Genomic DNA, 19909 nt, shown 5'->3' with positions numbered 1-19909 from the left:
TACCCCACTAAGGGAAGCTGTGTTTACCCTCCACTACCCCTCTAAGGGAAGGTGTGTTTACCCTCCACTACCCCACTAAGGGAATGTGTGTTTACCCTCCACTACCCCACTAAGGGAAGCTGTGTTTACCCTCCACTACACCACTAAGGGAAGGCGTGTTTACCCTCCACTACCCCAATAAGGGAAGGTGTGTTTACCCTCCACTACCCCACTAAGGGAAGCTGTGTTTTCCCTCCACTACCCCACTAAGGGAAGGCATGTTTACCCTTCACTATCCCACTAAGGGAAGGTGTGTTTACCCTCCACTATCCCACTAAGGGAAGCTGTGTTTACCCTCCACTACCCCACTAAGGGAAGGTGTATTTACCCTCCACTATCCCACTAAGGGAAGGTGTGTTTACCCTCCACTACCCCACTAAGGGAAGCTGTGTTTACCCTCCACTACCCCACTAAGGGAAGCTGTGTTTACCCTCCACTACCCCACTAAGGGAAGCTATGTTTACCCTCCACTACCCCACTAAGGGAAGCTGTTTTTACCCTCCACTACCCCACTAAGGGAAGCTGTGTTTACCCTCCACTACCCCACTAAGGGAAGGTGTGTTTACCCTCCACTATCCCACTATAAGGGAAGCTGTGTTTACCCTCCACTACCCCACTAAGGGAAGCTATGTTTACCCTCCACTACCCCACTAAGGGAAGCTGTTTTTACCCTCCACTACCCCACTAAGGGAAGCTGTGTTTACCCTCCACTACCCCACTAAGGGAAGGTGTGTTTACCCTCCACTACCCCACTAAGGGAAGGTGTGTTTACCCTCCACTATCCCACTAAGGGAAGGTGTGTTTACCCTCCACTACCCCACTAAGGGAAGGCGTGTTTACCCTCCACTACCCCACTAAGGGAAGCTGTGTTTACCCTCCACTACCCCACTAAGGGAAGCTGTGTTTAACCTCCACTACCCCACTAAGGGAAGGTGTGTTTACCATCCACTATCCCACTAAGGGAAGGTTTGTTTACCCTCCACTACCCCACTAAGGGAAGGTGTGTTTACCCTCCACTATCCCACTAATTTAAGCTGTGTTTACCCTCCACTACCCTACTAAGCTAAGGTGTGTTTACCATCCACTATCCCACTAAGGGAAGGTATGTTTACCCTCCACTACCCCACTAAGGGAAGGTATGTTTACCCTCCACTATCCCACTGTAAGGGAAGGTGTGTTTACCCTCCACTATCCCACTGTAAAGGAAGGTGTGTTTACCCTCCACTATCCCACTAAGGGAAGGTGTGTTTACCCTCCACTACCCCACTAAGGGAAGGCGTGTTTACCCTCCACTATCCCACTAAGGGAAGGTGTGTTTACCCTCCACTACCCCACTAAGGGAAGGCGTGTTTACCCTCCACTACCCCACTAAGGGAAGGTGTGTTTACCCTCCACTACCCCTCTAAGGGAAGGTGTGTTTACCCTCCACTACCCCACTAAGGGAATGTGTGTTTACCCTCCACTACCCCACTAAGGGAAACTGTGTTTACCCTCCACTACACCACTAAGGGAAGGCGTGTTTACCCTCCACTACCCCAATAAGGGAAGGTGTGTTTACCCTCCACTACCCCACTAAGGGAAGCTGTGTTTACCCTCCACTACCCCACTAAGGGAAGGCATGTTTACCCTTCACTATCCCACTAAGGGAAGGTGTGTTTACCCTCCACTATCCCACTAAGGGAAGCTGTGTTTACCCTCCACTACCCCACTAAGGGAAGGCGTGTTTACCCTCCACTATCCCACTAAGGGAAGGTGTGTTTACCCTCCACTACCCCACTAAGGGAAGGCGTGTTTACCTTCCACTATCCCACTAAGGGAAGGTGTGTTTACCCTCCACTATCCCACTGTAAGGGAAACTGTGTTTACCCTCCACTATCCAACTAAGGGAAGGTGTGTTTACCCTCCACTATCCCACTGTAAGGGAAGCTGTGTTTACCCTCCACTATCCCACTAAGGGAAGGTGTGTTTACCCTCCACTATCCCACTGTAAGGGAAGCTGTGTTTACCCTCCACTACCCCACTAAGGGAAGGTGTGTTTACCCTCCACTATCCCACTAAGGGAAGCTGTGTTTACCCTCCACTATCCCACTAAGGGAAGGTGTGTTTACCCTTCACTATCCCACTAAGGGAAGCTGTGTTTACCCTCCACTATCCCAATGTAAGGGAAGCTGTGTTTACCCTCCACTACCCCACTAAGGGAAGCTGTGTTTACCCTCCACTATCCCACTAAGGGAAGGTGTGTTTACCCTCCACTATCCCACTGTAAGGGAAGGTGTGTTTACCCTCCACTACCCCACTAAGGGAACGTGTGTTTACCCTCCACTACCCCACTAAGGGAAGCTGTGTTTACCCTCCACTATCCCACTGTAAGGGAAGCTGTGTTTACCCTCCACTACCCCACTAATGGAAGGTGTGTTTACCCTCCACTACCCCACTGTGTTTACCCTCCACTACCCCACTAAGGGAAGCTATGTTTACCCTCCACTACCCCACTAGGGAAGCTGTGTTTACCCTCCACTACCCCACTAAGGGAAGGTGTGTTTACCCTCCACTACCCCACTGTGTTTACCCTCCACTACCCCACTAAGGGAAGGTGTGTTTACCCTTCACTACCCCACTGTAAGGGAAGGTGTGTTTACCCTCCACTACCCCACTAAGGGAAGGTGTGTTTACCCTCCATTACCCCACTAAGGGAAGGTGTGTTTACCCTCCACTACCCCACTAAGGGAAGCTGTGTTTACCCTCCACTACCCCACTAAGGGAAGCTGTGTTTACCCTCCACTACCCCACTAAGGGAAGGTGTATTTACCCTCCACCACCCCACTAAGGGAAGGTGTGTTTACCCTCCACTACCCCACTAAGGGAAGGTGTGTTTACCCTCCACTACCCCACTAAGGGAAGGTGTGTTTACCCTCCATTACCCCACTAAGGGAAGGTGTGTTTACCCTCCACTACCCCACTAAGGGAAGCTGTGTTTACCCTCCACTACCCCACTAAGGGAAGCTGTGTTTACCCTCCACTACCCCAATAAGGGAAGGTGTGTTTACCCTCCACTACCCCACTAAGGGAAGCTGTGTTTACCCTCCACTACCCCACTAAGGGAAGCTATGTTTACCCTCCACTATCCCACTGTAAGGGAAGGTGTGTTTACCCTCCACTACCCCACTAAGGGAAGGTGTGTTTACCCTCCACTACCCCACTAAGGGAAGCTGTGTTTACCCTCCACTACCCCACTAAGGGAAGCTGTGTTTACCCTCCACTACCCCTCTAAGGGAAGGTGTGTTTACCCTCCACTACCCCACTAAGGGAAGGTGTGTTTACCCTCCACTACCCCACTAAGGGAAGCTGTGTTTACCCTCCACTACCCCTCTAAGGGAAGATGTGTTTACCCTCCGCTACCGCACTAAGGGAAGGCGTGTTCACCCTCCACTACCCCAATAAGGGAAGGTGTGTTTACCCTCCACTACCCCTCTAAGGGAAGGTGTATTTACCCTCCACTACCCCACTAAGGGAAGATGTGTTTACCCTCCACTACCCCACTGTGTTTACCCTCCACTACCCCACTAAGGGAAGCTGTGTTTACCCTCCACTACCCCACTAAGGGAAGGTGTGTTTACCCTCCACTATCCCACTAAGGGAAGGTGTGTTTACCCTCCACTATCCCACTAAGGGAAGGTGTGTTTACCCTCCACTATCCCACTAAGGGAAGGTGTGTTTACCCTCCACTACCCCACTAAGGGAAAATGTGTTTACCCTCCACTACCCCACTAAGGGAAGGCGTGTTTACCCTCCACTACCCCACTAAGGGAAGGTGTGTTTACCCTCCACTACCCCACTAAGGGAAGCTGTGTTTAACCTCCACTACCCCACTAAGGGAAGCTGTGTTTACCCTCCACTACCCCACTAAGGGAAGGTGTGTTTACCCTCCACTACCCCACTAAGGGAAGGCGTGTTTACCCTCCACTACCCCACTAAGGGAAGGTGTGTTTACCCTCCACTACCCCACTGTGTTTACCCTCCACTACCCCACTAAGGGAAGCTGTGTTTACCCTCCACTACCCCACTAAGGGAAGGCGTGTTTACCCTCCACTATCCCACTAAGGGAAGGTGTGTTTACCCTCCACTATCCCACTAAGGGAAGGTGTGTTTACCCTCCACTACCTTACTAAGGGAAGCTGTGTTTACCCTCCACTACCCCACTAAGGGAAGGCGTGTTTACCCTCCACTATCCCACTAAGGGAAGGTGTGTTTACCCTCCACTACCTCACTAAGGGAAAATGTGTTTACCCTCCACTACCCCACTAAGGGAAGGCGTGTTTACCCTCCACTACCCCACTAAGGGAAGGTGTGTTTACCCTCCACTACCCCACTAAGGGAAGCTGTGTTTAACCTCCACTACCCCACTAAGGGAAGCTGTGTTTACCCTCCACTACCCCACTAAGGGAAGGTGTGTTTACCCTCCACTACCCCACTAAGGGAAGGCGTGTTTACCCTCCACTACCCCACTAAGGGAAGGTGTGTTTACCCTCCACTACCCCACTGTTTTTACCCTCCACTATCCCACTAAGGGAAGGTGTGTTTACCCTCCACTACCCCACTAAGGGAAGGCGTGTTTACCCTCCACTATCCCACTAAGGGAAGGTGTGTTTACCCTCCACTACCCCACTAAGGGAAGGCGTGTTTACCCTCCACTACCCCACTAAGGGAAGCTGTGTTTACCCTCCACTACCCCTCTAAGGGAAGGTGTGTTTACCCTCCACTACCCCACTAAGGGAATGTGTGTTTACCCTCCACTACCCCACTAAGGGAAGCTGTGTTTACCCTCCACTACACCACTAAGGGAAGGCGTGTTTACCCTCCACTACCCCAATAAGGGAAGGTGTGTTTACCCTCCACTACCCCACTAAGGGAAGCTGTGTTTTCCCTCCACTACCCCACTAAGGGAAGGCATGTTTACCCTTCACTATCCCACTAAGGGAAGGTGTGTTTACCCTCCACTATCCCACTAAGGGAAGCTGTGTTTACCCTCCACTACCCCACTAAGGGAAGGTGTATTTACCCTCCACTATCCCACTAAGGGAAGGTGTGTTTACCCTCCACTACCCCACTAAGGGAAGCTGTGTTTACCCTCCACTACCCCACTAAGGGAAGCTGTGTTTACCCTCCACTACCCCACTAAGGGAAGCTATGTTTACCCTCCACTACCCCACTAAGGGAAGCTGTTTTTACCCTCCACTACCCCACTAAGGGAAGCTGTGTTTACCCTCCACTACCCCACTAAGGGAAGGTGTGTTTACCCTCCACTATCCCACTATAAGGGAAGCTGTGTTTACCCTCCACTACCCCACTAAGGGAAGCTATGTTTACCCTCCACTACCCCACTAAGGGAAGCTGTTTTTACCCTCCACTACCCCACTAAGGGAAGCTGTGTTTACCCTCCACTACCCCACTAAGGGAAGGTGTGTTTACCCTCCACTACCCCACTAAGGGAAGGTGTGTTTACCCTCCACTATCCCACTAAGGGAAGGTGTGTTTACCCTCCACTACCCCACTAAGGGAAGGCGTGTTTACCCTCCACTACCCCACTAAGGGAAGCTGTGTTTACCCTCCACTACCCCACTAAGGGAAGCTGTGTTTAACCTCCACTACCCCACTAAGGGAAGGTGTGTTTACCATCCACTATCCCACTAAGGGAAGGTTTGTTTACCCTCCACTACCCCACTAAGGGAAGGTGTGTTTACCCTCCACTATCCCACTAATTTAAGCTGTGTTTACCCTCCACTACCCTACTAAGCTAAGGTGTGTTTACCATCCACTATCCCACTAAGGGAAGGTATGTTTACCCTCCACTACCCCACTAAGGGAAGGTATGTTTACCCTCCACTATCCCACTGTAAGGGAAGGTGTGTTTACCCTCCACTATCCCACTGTAAAGGAAGGTGTGTTTACCCTCCACTATCCCACTAAGGGAAGGTGTGTTTACCCTCCACTACCCCACTAAGGGAAGGCGTGTTTACCCTCCACTATCCCACTAAGGGAAGGTGTGTTTACCCTCCACTACCCCACTAAGGGAAGGCGTGTTTACCCTCCACTACCCCACTAAGGGAAGGTGTGTTTACCCTCCACTACCCCTCTAAGGGAAGGTGTGTTTACCCTCCACTACCCCACTAAGGGAATGTGTGTTTACCCTCCACTACCCCACTAAGGGAAACTGTGTTTACCCTCCACTACACCACTAAGGGAAGGCGTGTTTACCCTCCACTACCCCAATAAGGGAAGGTGTGTTTACCCTCCACTACCCCACTAAGGGAAGCTGTGTTTACCCTCCACTACCCCACTAAGGGAAGGCATGTTTACCCTTCACTATCCCACTAAGGGAAGGTGTGTTTACCCTCCACTATCCCACTAAGGGAAGCTGTGTTTACCCTCCACTACCCCACTAAGGGAAGGTGTATTTACCCTCCACTATCCCACTAAGGGAAGGTGTGTTTACCCTCCACTACCCCACTAAGGGAAGCTGTGTTTACCCTCCACTACCCCACTAAGGGAAGCTGTGTTTACCCTCCACTACCCCACTAAGGGAAGCTATGTTTACCCTCCACTACCCCACTAAGGGAAGCTGTTTTTACCCTCCACTACCCCACTAAGGGAAGCTGTGTTTACCCTCCACTACCCCACTAAGGGAAGGTGTGTTTACCCTCCACTATCCCACTATAAGGGAAGCTGTGTTTACCCTCCACTACCCCACTAAGGGAAGGTGTGTTTACCCTCCACTACCTCACTAAGGGAAGCTGTGTTTACCCTCCACTACCCCACTAAGGGAAGCTGTGTTTACCCTCCACTACCCCACTAAGGGAAGCTGTGTTTACCCTCCACTACCCCACTAAGGGAAGCTGTGTTTACCCTCCACTACCCCACTAAGGGAAGGTATGTTTACCCTCCACTATCCCACTAAGGGAAGGTGTGTTTACCCTCCACTATCCCACTAAGGGAAGCTGTGTTTACCCTCCACTACCCCACTAAGGGAAGGCGTGTTTACCCTCCACTACCCCACTAAGGGAAGCTGTGTTTACCCTCCACTACCCCACTAAGGGAAGCTGTGTTTAACCTCCACTACCCCACTAAGGGAAGGCGTGTTTACCATCCACTATCCCACTAAGGGAAGGTTTGTTTACCCTCCACTACCCCACTAAGGGAAGGTGTGTTTACCCTCCACTATCCCACTAATTTAAGCTGTGTTTACCCTCCACTACCCTACTAAGCTAAGGTTTGTTTACCATCCACTATCCCACTAAGGGAAGGTGTGTTTACCCTCCACTACCCCACTAAGGGAAGGTATGTTTACCCTCCACTATCCCACTGTAAGGGAAGGTGTGTTTACCCTCCACTATCCCACTGTAAAGGAAGGTGTGTTTACCCTCCACTATCCCACTAAGGGAAGGTGTGTTTACCCTCCACTACCCCACTAAGGGAAGCTGTGTTTACCCTCCACTACCCCACTAAGGGAAGGTGTGTTTACCCTCCACTACCCCACTGTAGGGGAAGGTGTGTTTACGCTCCACTACCCCAATAAGGGAAGGTGTGTTTACCCTTCACTACCCCACTAAGGGAAGGTGTGTTTACCCTCCACTACCCCACTAAGGGAAGCTGTGTTTACCCTCCACTACCCCACTAAGGGAAGCTGTGTTTACCCTCCACTACCCCACTAAGGGAAGCTGTGTTTACCCTCCACTACCCCACTAAGGGAAGGTGTGTTTACCCTCCACTATCCCACTAAGGGAAGGTGTGTTTACCCTCCACTATCCCACTAAGGGAAGCTGTGTTTACCCTCCACTACCCCACTAAGGGAAGGCGTGTTTACCCTCCACTACCCCACTAAGGGAATCTGTGTTTACCCTCCACTACCCCACTAAGGGAAGCTGTGTTTAACCTCCACTACCCCACTAAGGGAAGGCATGTTTACCCTTCACTATCCCACTAAGGGAAGGTGTGTTTACCCTCCACTATCCCACTAAGGGAAGCTGTGTTTACCCTCCACTACCCCACTAAGGGAAGGTGTATTTACCCTCCACTATCCCACTAAGGGAAGGTGTGTTTACCCTCCACTACCCCACTAAGGGAAGCTGTGTTTACCCTCCACTACCCCACTAAGGGAAGCTGTGTTTACCCTCCACTACCCCACTAAGGGAAGCTATGTTTACCCTCCACTACCCCACTAAGGGAAGCTGTTTTTACCCTCCACTACCCCACTAAGGGAAGCTGTGTTTACCCTCCACTACCCCACTAAGGGAAGGTGTGTTTACCCTCCACTATCCCACTATAAGGGAAGCTGTGTTTACCCTCCACTACCCCACTAAGGGAAGGTGTGTTTACCCTCCACTACCTCACTAAGGGAAGCTGTGTTTACCCTCCACTACCCCACTAAGGGAAGCTGTGTTTACCCTCCACTACCCCACTAAGGGAAGGTGTGTTTACCCTCCACTACCTCACTAAGGGAAGCTGTGTTTACCCTCCACTACCCCACGAAGGGAAGCTGTGTTTACCCTCCACTACCCCACTAAGGGAAGCTGTGTTTACCCTCCACTACCCCACTAAGGGAAGGTGTGTTTACCCTCCACTATCCCACTAAGGGAAGGTGTGTTTACCCTCCACTATCCCACTAAGGGAAGCTGTGTTTACCCTCCACTACCCCACTAAGGGAAGCTGTGTTTACCCTCCACTACCCCACTAAGGGAAGCTGTGTTTAACCTCCACTACCCCACTAAGGGAAGCTGTGTTTAACCTCCACTACCCCACTAAGGGAAGGCGTGTTTACCATCCACTATCCCACTAAGGGAAGGTTTGTTTACCCTCCACTACCCCACTAAGGGAAGGTGTGTTTACCCTCCACTATCCCACTAATTTAAGCTGTGTTTACCCTCCACTACCCTACTAAGCTAAGGTTTGTTTACCATCCACTATCCCACTAAGGGAAGGTGTGTTTACCCTCCACTACCCCACTAAGGGAAGGTATGTTTACCCTCCACTATCCCACTGTAAGGGAAGGTGTGTTTACCCTCCACTATCCCACTGTAAAGGAAGGTGTGTTTACCCTCCACTATCCCACTAAGGGAAGGTGTGTTTACCCTCCACTACCCCACTAAGGGAAGCTGTGTTTACCCTCCACTACCCCACTAAGGGAAGGCGTGTTTACCCTCCACTACCCCACTATAAGGGAAGGTGTGTTTACCCTCCACTACCCCACTAAGGGAAGGTGTGTTTACCCTTCACTACCCCACTAAGGGAAGGTGTGTTTACCCTCCACTACCCCACTAAGGGAAGCTGTGTTTACCCTCCACTACCCCACTAAGGGAAGGCGTGTTTACCCTCCACTACCCCACTATAAGGGAAGGTGTGTTTACCCTCCACTACCCCACTAAGGGAAGCTGTGTTTACCCTCCACTATCCCACTGTAAGAGAAGCTGTGTTTACCCTCCACTACCCCACTAAGGGAAGCTGTGTTTACCCTCCACTACCCCACTAAGGGAAGGTGTGTTTACCCTTCACTACCCCACTAAGGGAATATTTGTTTACCCTCCACTACCCCACTAAGGGAAGATGTGTTTACCCTCCACTACCCCACTAAGGGAAGGGGTGTTTACCCTCCACTACCCCACTAAGGGAAGGCGTGTTTACCCTCCACTATCCCACTAAGGGAAGGTGTGTTTACCCTCCACTACCCCACTAAGGGAAGGTGTGTTTACCCTCCACTACCCCACTAAGGGAAGCTGTGTTTACCCTCCACTATCCCACTGTAAGGGAAGGTGTGTTTACCCTCCACTACCCCACTATGGGAAGGTGTGTTTACCCTCCACTATCCCACTAATGGAAGGTGTATTTACCCTCCACTACCCCACTGTGTTTACCCTCCACTACCCCACTAATGGAAGGTGTGTTTACCCTCCACTACCCCACTAAGGGAAGGTGTGTTTACCCTCCATTACCCCACTAAGGGAAGGTGTGTTTACATTTACATTACATTTTAGTCATTTAGCAGACGCTCTTATCCAGAGCGACTTACAGTTAGTGCATACATATATTTATTTTTTTATACTTGCCCCCCCGTGGGAATCGAAACCCACAACCCTGGCGTTGCAAACGCCATGCTCTATCAACTGAGCTACATCCCCTGCCGGCCATTCCCTCCTCCATACCCTGGACGACGCCGGGCCAATTGTGCGCCGCCCCAATGGGTCTCCCGGTCGCGGCCGGCTGCGACAGAGCCTGGATTCGAACCAGGATCTCTAGTGGCACAGCTAGCACTGCGATGCAGCGCCTTAGACCACTGCGCCACTCGGGAGCATTACCCCAGTAAGGGAAGGTGTGTTTACCCTCCACTACCCCACTAAGGGAAGGTGTGTTTACCCTCCACTACCCCACTAAGGGAAGGTGTGTTTACCCTCCATTACCCCACTAAGGGAAGGTGTGTTTACCCTCCATTACCCCAGTAAGGGAAGGTGTGTTTACCCTCCACTACCCCACTAAGGGAAGCTGTGTTTACCCTCCACCTCGCCACTAAGGGAAGCTGTGTTTACCCTCCACTACCCCACTAAGGGAAGCTGTGTTTAACCTCCACTACCCCACTAAGGGAAGCTGAGTCCCTCTTTGTGGCACCTGACCAGACGACTGAACAGTAGTCCAGGTGCGACAAAACTAGGGCCTGTAGGACCTGCCTTGTTGATAGTGCTGTTAAGAAGGTAGAGCAGCGCTTTATTATGGACAGACTTCTCCCCATCTTAGCAACTGTTGTATCAATATGTTTTGACCATGACAGTTTACAATCCAGGATTACTCCAAGCAGTTTAGTCACCTCAACTTGCTCAATTTCCACATTATTTATTACAAGATTTAGTTGAGGTTTAGAGTTTAGTGAATTATTTGTCTCAAACACAATGCTTCTAGTTTTTGAAATATTTAGGACTAACTTATTCCTTGCCACCCATTCTGAAACTAACTGCAGCTCTTTGTTAAGTGTTGCAGTCATTTCAGTTGCTGTAGTAGCTGACATGTATAGTGTTGAGTCATCCGCATACATAGACACTCTGGTTTTACTCAAAACCAGTGGCATGTCATTAGTAAAGATTGAAAAAAGTAAGGGGCCTAGACAGCTGCCCTGGGGAATTCCTGATTCTACCTGGATTATGTTGGAGAAGCTTCCATTAAAGAACACCCTCTGTGTTCTGTTAGACAGGTAACTCTTTATCCACAATATAGAAGGAGGTGTAAATCCATAACACATACGTTTTTCCAGCAGCAGACTATGATCGATAATGTTAAAAGCCGCACTGAAGTATAACAAAACATACCCCACAATATTTTTATCATAAATTTCTCTCAGCCAATCATCAGTCTGTGCTTGTTGAATGTCCTTCCCTATAAGCGTGCTGAAAGTCTGTTGTCAATTTATTATGCACTCACTAACTGTAAGTGCCTCTGGATAAGAGCGTCTGCTAAATGACTCACTAACTGTAAGTTGCTCTGGATAAGAGTGTCTGCTAAATGACTAAAATGTAAATGTAAATTAGTTTACTGTAAAATAGCATTTTATCTGGTCAAAACTTTACTAAGGGTTGGTAACATGTTGATTGGTCGGCTATTTGAGCTAGTAAAGGGGGCTTTACTATTCTTAGGTAGCGGAATTACTTTTGCTTCCCTCCAGGCCTGGGGGCACACACTTTTTAGTAGGCTTAAATTAAAGATATGTCAAATAGGAGTGGCAATATCGTCCGCTGTTATCCTCAGTAATTTTATATTTTTTTTACGCTCTTATCCAGAGCGACTTACAGTTAGAGAGTGCATACATTTTCCATCCAAGTTGTCAGACCCCGGTGGCTTGTCATTGTTGATAGACAACAATACTTTTTTTACCTCTTCCACACTCACTTTACGTAATTTGGTCAGATATGATTGGATGTGTAGTGTCAGCGTTTGTTGCTGGCATGTCATGCCTAAGTTTGCTAATCTTGCCAATGAAAAAATCATTAAAGTAGTTGGCAATATCAGTCGGTTTTGCAATGAGTGAGCCATCTGATTCAATGAATGATGGAGCTGAGTTTGCCTTTTCCCCAGCATTTCATTTCAGGTGCTCCAAAGCTTTTTACTATCATTCTTTATGTCATTTATCTTTGTTTCATAGTGTAGTTTCTTCTTCTTTTTATTCAGTTTAGTCACATGATTTCTCAATTTGCAGTACGTTTGCCAATCGGTTGTGCAGCCAGACTTATTTGCCATTCCTTTTGTCTCAGCCCTCTCAACCCTACAATTTTTTAATTCCTCATCAATCCAGGGGGATTTAACCGTTTTTACAGTCATTTTCTTAATGGGTGCGTGCTTATTAGTAACCGGAATAAGCAGTTTCATAAATCTGTCCAGTGCAGCGTCTGGTTGCTCCTCATTACACACCATGGACCAACAAATATTATTTACATCAACAACATAGGAATCACTACAAAACTTATTTTATGACCTCATATACACAATATTAGGCCCAGCCTTCGGAACTTTGGTTTTCCTAGATATGGCTACTATATTGTGATCACTACATCCAATGGATCTGGATACTGCTTTCAAGCACATTTCTGCAGCATTAGTAAAGATTTGAACAATTCATTTTGATGATTTCATTCCTATGCTGTTTGTAACCACCCTGGTAGGTTGACAGATAACCTGAACCAGGTTGCAGGCACTGGTTACAGTTTTAAGCTTTTTCTTGAGTGGGCAGCTTGATGAACGCCAGTCAATATTTAATCACCCAGAAAATATACGTCTCTGTTGATATTACGTACAATATCAAGCATTTCTCACGTTATCCAGATACTGACTGTTAGCACTTGGTGGTCTATAGCAGCTTCACACCAGAATGGGCTTTAGGTGAGGCAGATGAAACTGTAGCCATATTACTTCAACAGTATTTAACATGAGATCCTCTCTAAGCTTTACAGGAATGTGGTTCTGAATATAAACAGCAACACCTCCACCATTGGCATTTCTTTATTTTCTGTAGATATTATAACCATGAATTGCTACCACTGTATCATCAAAGGTATTATCTAAGTGAGTTTTAGAGATTGTCAGAATATGAATGTCATCCTTTACTAGCAAGGCACTTCATGTTTTTGATTGAACTGACCTGGAAGACCAGGTGTGTTGAATTCAGTCAGTCACTGTTGGTCAAAATACTGCAGTACCTGCGGCAGACCAGGAACAGGGTTGCCTACCCCTGGCCTAGGTTAACATTAGTTAGTGTTCAAGCAAAATTAGATGATATGAGTTGTACTTTGCTCTAATGCACAGTTCATTGTCTGGTCATTATTATAAAAGAGAATGACTGGTTAAATCAAGGTTAAATAAGGGTTAAACTGCCTGTTCTGAATCAGTTGGTCTCCCATGCAGAACACAGTATTAATGTTCCTGTATAGAGGGGATGTTATGTTGGCAGATCTCAGGGGGATTGGTGTAGCTATGATATGTGGGCAGATCTCAGGGGGATTGGTGTAGCTATGATATGTGGGCAGATCTCAGGGGGATTGGTGTAGCTATGATATGTGGGCAGATCTCAGGGGGATTGGTGTAGCTATGATATGTGGGCAGATCTCAGGGGGATTGGTGTAGCTATGATATGTGGGAAGATCTCAGGGGGATTGGTGTAGCTATGATATGTGGGCAGATCTCAGGGGGATTGGTGTAGCTATGATATGTGGGCAGAACCAGCGACCTTTCGGTTACTCAGCACAACGCTCTTAACCACTAAGCTACCTGCCGCCCCCCATGTTGTTGTCATTGATTAGGTTTCCCATGTCCCAAAGAAAATGACAAAAAATGAACAATCTCATTTCCCTGTATTCCAGCCTGTGTCTGAGGAGTTCCAGAACGGTGACGGCTTTGGCTACATCGTGGCGTTCCGAGCCAATGGGACGCGAGGATGGAAGGAGAAGATGGTGACATCAGCAGATTCCACTACGTACAAGTACAGAGACGAGACCTTCCCTCCCCTCACCCCCTTCGAAGTGAAGGTGGGAGTGTACAACAACAAGGGAGACGGACCCTTCAGTGGAGTGGTCACTGTGTACTCTGCAGAGGGGGGTGAGTTCTCGCATTCGCACATCTAAGGACTGCTTTGCAGGGGGTTGGGAAGCTTAAACTTATTCAAAGGGAAGTCGCTCCTTCAAGTTGCCTTACAATTTATGTCATATGTCACATCAACAGTTCTACTAGTTCTCACAAGTAAAAAGCCAAAACATCACATCTTAGTTTTCTAGAGTAGGGTTTCCCAAACTGGGTCCTGGTCCCCCCTGGGTTCACCTTTTGGTTTTTGCTCTAGCACTACACAGCTGATTCAAATAATCAAAGCTTGATGATGAGTTTGGGGGGGGGGGGGGGCAGGACCGAGTATGGAAAAACCTGCTCCCCTCCTGGAGGACCTGAGCCCTAGGACCATGCCTCAGGACTACCTGGCCTGATGACTCCTGGCTGTCCCCAGTCCACCTGGTTGTCCTGCTGCTCCTGTTTCAACTCTTCTGCCTGCGGCTGTGGAACCCTGACCTGTTCACCGGACGTGCTACCTTGTCCCTGACCTGCTGTTTCAACCTCTAAATGCCCGGCTAAGAAAGCCAAGTGACATTTACTCCTGATGTACTGACCTGTTTCAACCTCTACAACCACTGTGATTATTATTTGACCCTGCTGGTCATCTATGAATGTTTGAACATCTTGGAGAAAAATCTGTCCTTAATGGCCATGTACTGTTATAATCTCCACCCGGCACAGCCAGAAGAGGACTGGCCACCCTTCAGAGCCTGGTTCCTCTCTAGGTTTCTTCCTAGGTTCCTGCCTTTCTAGGGAGTTTTTCCTAGCCACTGTGCTTCTACATCTGCATCGCTTGCTGTTTGGGGTTTTAGGCTGGGTTTCTGTATAGCACTTTGTGACATCTGCTGATGTAAAAAGGGCTTTATATATACATTTGATTGATTGATTGATAGAGCAGGGGTGTCAAACTCATTCTTCAACGAGTTCCGGAGGGCCACACTGAAAATGTGTTATATTTCCTCGCTGTCTAGTTATCATTTTGGGAATTTTCAATGCTTCCTGACTGTCTAGCTTTCATTTCGGTGATTATTAGCAAGCTGGACATCCCTGGTCTAGAGGTTGCTTTGTTTATGTTGGAAATGCTATTCAAAAAGAAGTACCCCCTATACACTCACAATGTCTCACTTTATGTCTTTTATTCAAATGAACACATCCTCTGATCTCCCCTGGGATTGAGATACTATTGGCTGATATGCTATGGAAGTACTCATGATGTCATTGAAACAAACCACTTGAGTTGATGGAACATAATAGTTATGGGTGGGATTTACAGATTATATGGGGACTGTAGATGGAGAGATTTACTGTTATCAATATGTACTGATTGACTGTAGAGATTTACTGTTATCAATCATCAAGTATGCAGACGACACAACAGTAGTAGGCTTGATTACCAACAATGACGAGACCACCTACAGGGAGGAGGTGAGGGCTCTGGGAGTGTGGTGCCAGGAAAATAACCTCTCTCGCAACGTCAACAAAACAAAGGAGCTGATCGTGGACTTCAGGAAACAGCAGAGGGTGCACCCCGCTATCCACATCGACGGGACCGCAGTGGGGAAGGGGGAAAGCTTCAAGTTCCTTGGAGTACACATCACTGACAAACTGGAATGGTCCACCCACACAGACAGAGTGTTGAAGAAGGTGCAACAGAGCCTCTTCAACCTCAGGAGGCTGAAGAAATTTGGCTTGGCACCTAAAACCCTCACAAACTTTTACAGATGCACAATTGAGAGCATCCTGTCGGGCTGTATCACCGCCTGGTACGGCAACTGCACCGCCCTCAACCGCAGGGCTCTCCAGAGGGTGGTGCGGTCTGCCGAATGCATTACCGAGGGCAAACTACCCGCCCTCCAAGACACATACAGCACCCGATGTCACAGGAAGGCCAAAAAGATAATCAAGGACAACAACCACCAAACCACTGCCTGTTCACCCCACTATCATCCAGAAGGCGAGGTCAGTACAGGTGCATCAAAGCTGGGACCGAGAGACTGAAAAACAGCTTCTATCTCAAGGCCATCAGACTGTTAAACAGCCATCACTAGCACATTAGAGGCTGCTGCTGCCTATTGAAATCGCTGGCCACTTTAAGAAATGGATCACTGGTCACTTTAATAATGTTTACATATCTTGCACTACTCATCTCATATGTATATACTGCATTCTATACTATTCTACTGTATCTTAGTCCATGCCGCTCTGACATTGCTCGTCCATATATTTATTTATATTCTTAATTCCATTGCTTTACTTAGAATTGTGTGTCTTGGGTATATGTTGTGAAATTGTTAGATATTACTGCACTGTCGGAGCTAGAAGCACAAGCATTGTGTGTCTGTGGGGTTTCTATGGTTGATTGGAGTGTGTGTGTGTGTGTGTGTGTGTGTGTGTGTGTGTGTGTGTGCGCGCGCGTGTGTGCGTGTGTGTTTCTCTCTACAGAGCCCAGGGAGGTCCCATCTGAGGTGAAAGCTTCCAGCATTTCCTCTTCCGAAATTAAAGTTACTTGGAGACCGCCCAACCCTGGCCCTGGGAGACCAATGGGATACGAGGTGTGTGTGTCTGTCTGTGTGTGTGTCTGTGTGTGTGTGTGTGTGTGTGTGTGTGTGTCTGTGTGTGTGGTGTGTGTGTGTGTGCATTTTACATTAAATTTTTCATTAGACAAATCTAAATAAAACAAGTAAATGTAAATACTACAATAAAAGATCAGTTTAAAAGAGATCTTCTTCCCTCAGGTGACCTACTGGAAGGACAGTGAGCAGGAGGAGTCAGGGAAGAAGAGGACAGCAGGGAACGAGACGTCTATGGTGCTGACAGGGCTGGAGGGGAACAGAGTGTACCTCATCACAGTCAGGGGCTTCAACAGTATCGGCCAGGGCCCTGCATCAACCGCTAGCACCGCCAGGACCAGGAAAGACCGTGAGTACACCACTCATACAAACCTGAATAAAGGGTGGATTTTTATTTATTTAATTTTAATTTTTTATTTAACCTTTATTTAACTAGGCAAGTCAGTTAAGAACAAATTCTTATTTACAATGACGGCCTACACCGGCCAAACCCGGATGATGCTGGGCCAATTGTGCGCCGCCCTATGAGACTCCCAATCACGGCCGGTTGTGATACAGCCTGGAATCGAACAAGGGGGTCTGTAGTGACGCCTCAAGCACTGAGATGCAGTGCCTTAGACCGGGAGCCCCGAGTGGCGCATATATACTGAGATGCAGTGCCTTAGACCACTGAGATGCAGTGCCTTAGACCACTGAGATGCAGTGCCTTAGACCACTGAGATGCAGTGCCTTAGACCACTGCGCCACTCGGTCTGTAGTGACGCCTCAAGCACTGAGATGCAGTGCCTTAGACCACTGCCTTAGACTGTACATACAGTTTAATTAAGCAATAAGGAACAAGAGGCAGTGCTGTATCATGAATACAGTCACAGGTAAGAGGCAGTGCTGAATCATGAATACAGTCACAGGTAAGAGGCAGTGCTGAATCATGAATACAGTCACAGGTAAGAGGCAGTGCTGTATCATGAATACAGTCACAGGTAAGAGGCAGTGCTGTATCATGAATACAGTCACAGGTAAGAGGCAGTGCTGTATCATGAATACAGTCACAGGTAAGAGGCAGTGCTGTATCATGAATACAGTCACAGGTAAGAGGCAGTGCTGAATCATGAATACAGTCACAGGTAAGAGGCAGTGTTGTATCATGAATACAGTCACAGGTAAGAGGCAGTGCTGTATCATGAATACAGTCACAGGTAAGATGCAGTGCTGTATCATGAATACAGTCACAGGTAAGAGGCAGTGCTGTATCATGAATACAGTCACAGGTAAGAGGCAGTGCTGTATCATGAATACAGTCACAGGTAAGAGGCAGTGCTGTATCATGAATACAGTCACAGGTAAGAGGCAGTGCTGAATCATGAATACAGTCACAGGTAAGAGGCAGTGCTGTATCATGAATACAGTCACAGGTAAGAGGCAGTGCTGTATCATGAATACAGTCACAGGTAAGAGGCAGTGCTGTATCATGAATACAGTCACAGGTAAGAGGCAGTGCTGTATCATGAATACAGTCACAGGTAAGAGGCAGTGTTGTATCATGAATACAGTCACAGGTAAGAGGCAGTGCTGAATCATGAATACAGTCACAGGTAAGAGGCAGTGCTGAATCATGAATACAGTCACAGGTAAGAGGCAGTGTTGTATCATGAATACAGTCACAGGTAAGATGCAGTGCTGTATCATGAATACAGTCACAGGTAAGAGGCAGTGCTGTATCATGAATACAGTCACAGGTAAAAGGCAGTGTTGTATCATGAATACAGTCACAGGTAAGAGGCAGTGCTGTATCATGAATACAGTCACAGGTAAGAGGCAGTGCTGTATCATGAATACAGTCACAGGTAAGAGGCAGTGTTGTATCATGAATACAGTCACAGGTAAGAGGCAGTGCTGTATCATGAATACAGTCACAGGTAAATGCCGTTGTTGGGCCCGACACGATAGCGGAGGACCGCCTCTTACCTGTGACTGTATTCATGATAATTATTTGATAAGTGAATTCATACAATTTAATTCTTCCACCAGAAGATATAGTCCAGACAAAAATCTGGTTGTTAGTTATTTTGGTCATGTTGCTACAGACGCCAGCCAGTCATTCATTATTTTTGAATAGTTGCTATGCAAAAAAAAAATACTTGTTTCAAAACATTCTAAAAAATAAATAACGGAAGCGTGCATATTATGTATTCACCCCCTTTGCTATGAAGCCCCTAAATAAGATCTCGTGCAACAAATTACCTTCAGAAGTCACATAATTAGTTAAATAAAGTCCACCTGTGTCACATGATCTCAGTATATATACATCTGTTCTGAAAGGCCCCAGAGTCTGCAACACCACTAAGCAAGGGGCACCACCAAGCAAGCGCCACCATGAAGACCAAGGAGCTCTCCAAACAGGTCAGGGACAAAGTTATGGAGAAGTACAGATCAGGGTTGGGTTATAAAAAAATATCACAGAAACTTTGAACATCCCACGGAGCACCATTAAATCCATTATTAAAAAATGGAAAGAATATGGCACCACAACAAACCTGCCAAGAGAGGGCCTCCCACCAAAACTCACGGACCAGGCAAGGAGGGCATTAATCAGAGAGGCAACAAAGAGACCAAAGATAACCCTGAAGGAGCTGCAAAGCTCCACAGCGGAGATTGGAGTATCTGTCCATAGGACCACTTTAAGCCGTACACTCCACAGAGCTGGGCTTTACGGAAGAGTGGCCAGAAAAAAGCCATTGCTTAAAAAGGAAATAATCAAACATGTTTCGTGTTCACCAAAAGGCATGTGGGAGACTCCCCAAACATATGGAAGAAGGTACTCTGGTCAGATGAGACTAAAATTGAGCTTTTTGGCGTTCAAGGAAAACGCTATTTGTCTGGCGTAAACCCAACACCTCTCATCACCCGAGAACACCATCCCCACAGTGAAGCATGGTGGTGGCAGCATCATGCTGTGGGGATGTTTTTCATCGAAAGGGACTGGGAAACTGGTCATGATGGATGGCACTAAATACAGGGACATTCTTGAGGGAAACCTGTTTCAGCCTTCTAGAGATTTGAGACTGGGACGGAGGTTCACCTTCCAACAGGACAATGACCCTAAGCATACTGCTAAAGCAACACTTGAGTTGTCAGCCCAGAACTACATGGGAGGATCTTGGCAATGATCTCAAGGC

The 19909-nt window shown here is 47.8% G+C and overlaps 1 protein-coding gene across 1 annotated transcript in view; it reads left to right on the top strand.

Annotated features, from left to right (window-relative positions):
• cntn5 (contactin 5) overlaps positions 1-19909 on the top strand; it is a gene marked incomplete at both ends in the record, with an annotated part of 260961 nt that overhangs the window by 226473 nt on the left and 14579 nt on the right. Inside the window, 3 exons of the mRNA XM_084143274.1 lie at positions 13926-14160; positions 16606-16715; positions 16899-17082. Of these exons, the coding sequence (XP_083999400.1) occupies positions 13926-14160; positions 16606-16715; positions 16899-17082 (529 nt within the window). The remainder of the gene's footprint in view (positions 1-13925; positions 14161-16605; positions 16716-16898; positions 17083-19909) is intronic.

Source organism: Coregonus lavaretus (genome assembly GCF_964263955.1).
Source record: "Coregonus lavaretus genome assembly, chromosome: 26".
Lineage (NCBI taxonomy): Eukaryota > Metazoa > Chordata > Actinopteri > Salmoniformes > Salmonidae > Coregonus > Coregonus lavaretus.
Note: the sequence above shows the minus strand (reverse complement) of the source record. Positions and strands in the feature narration are given on the sequence as shown.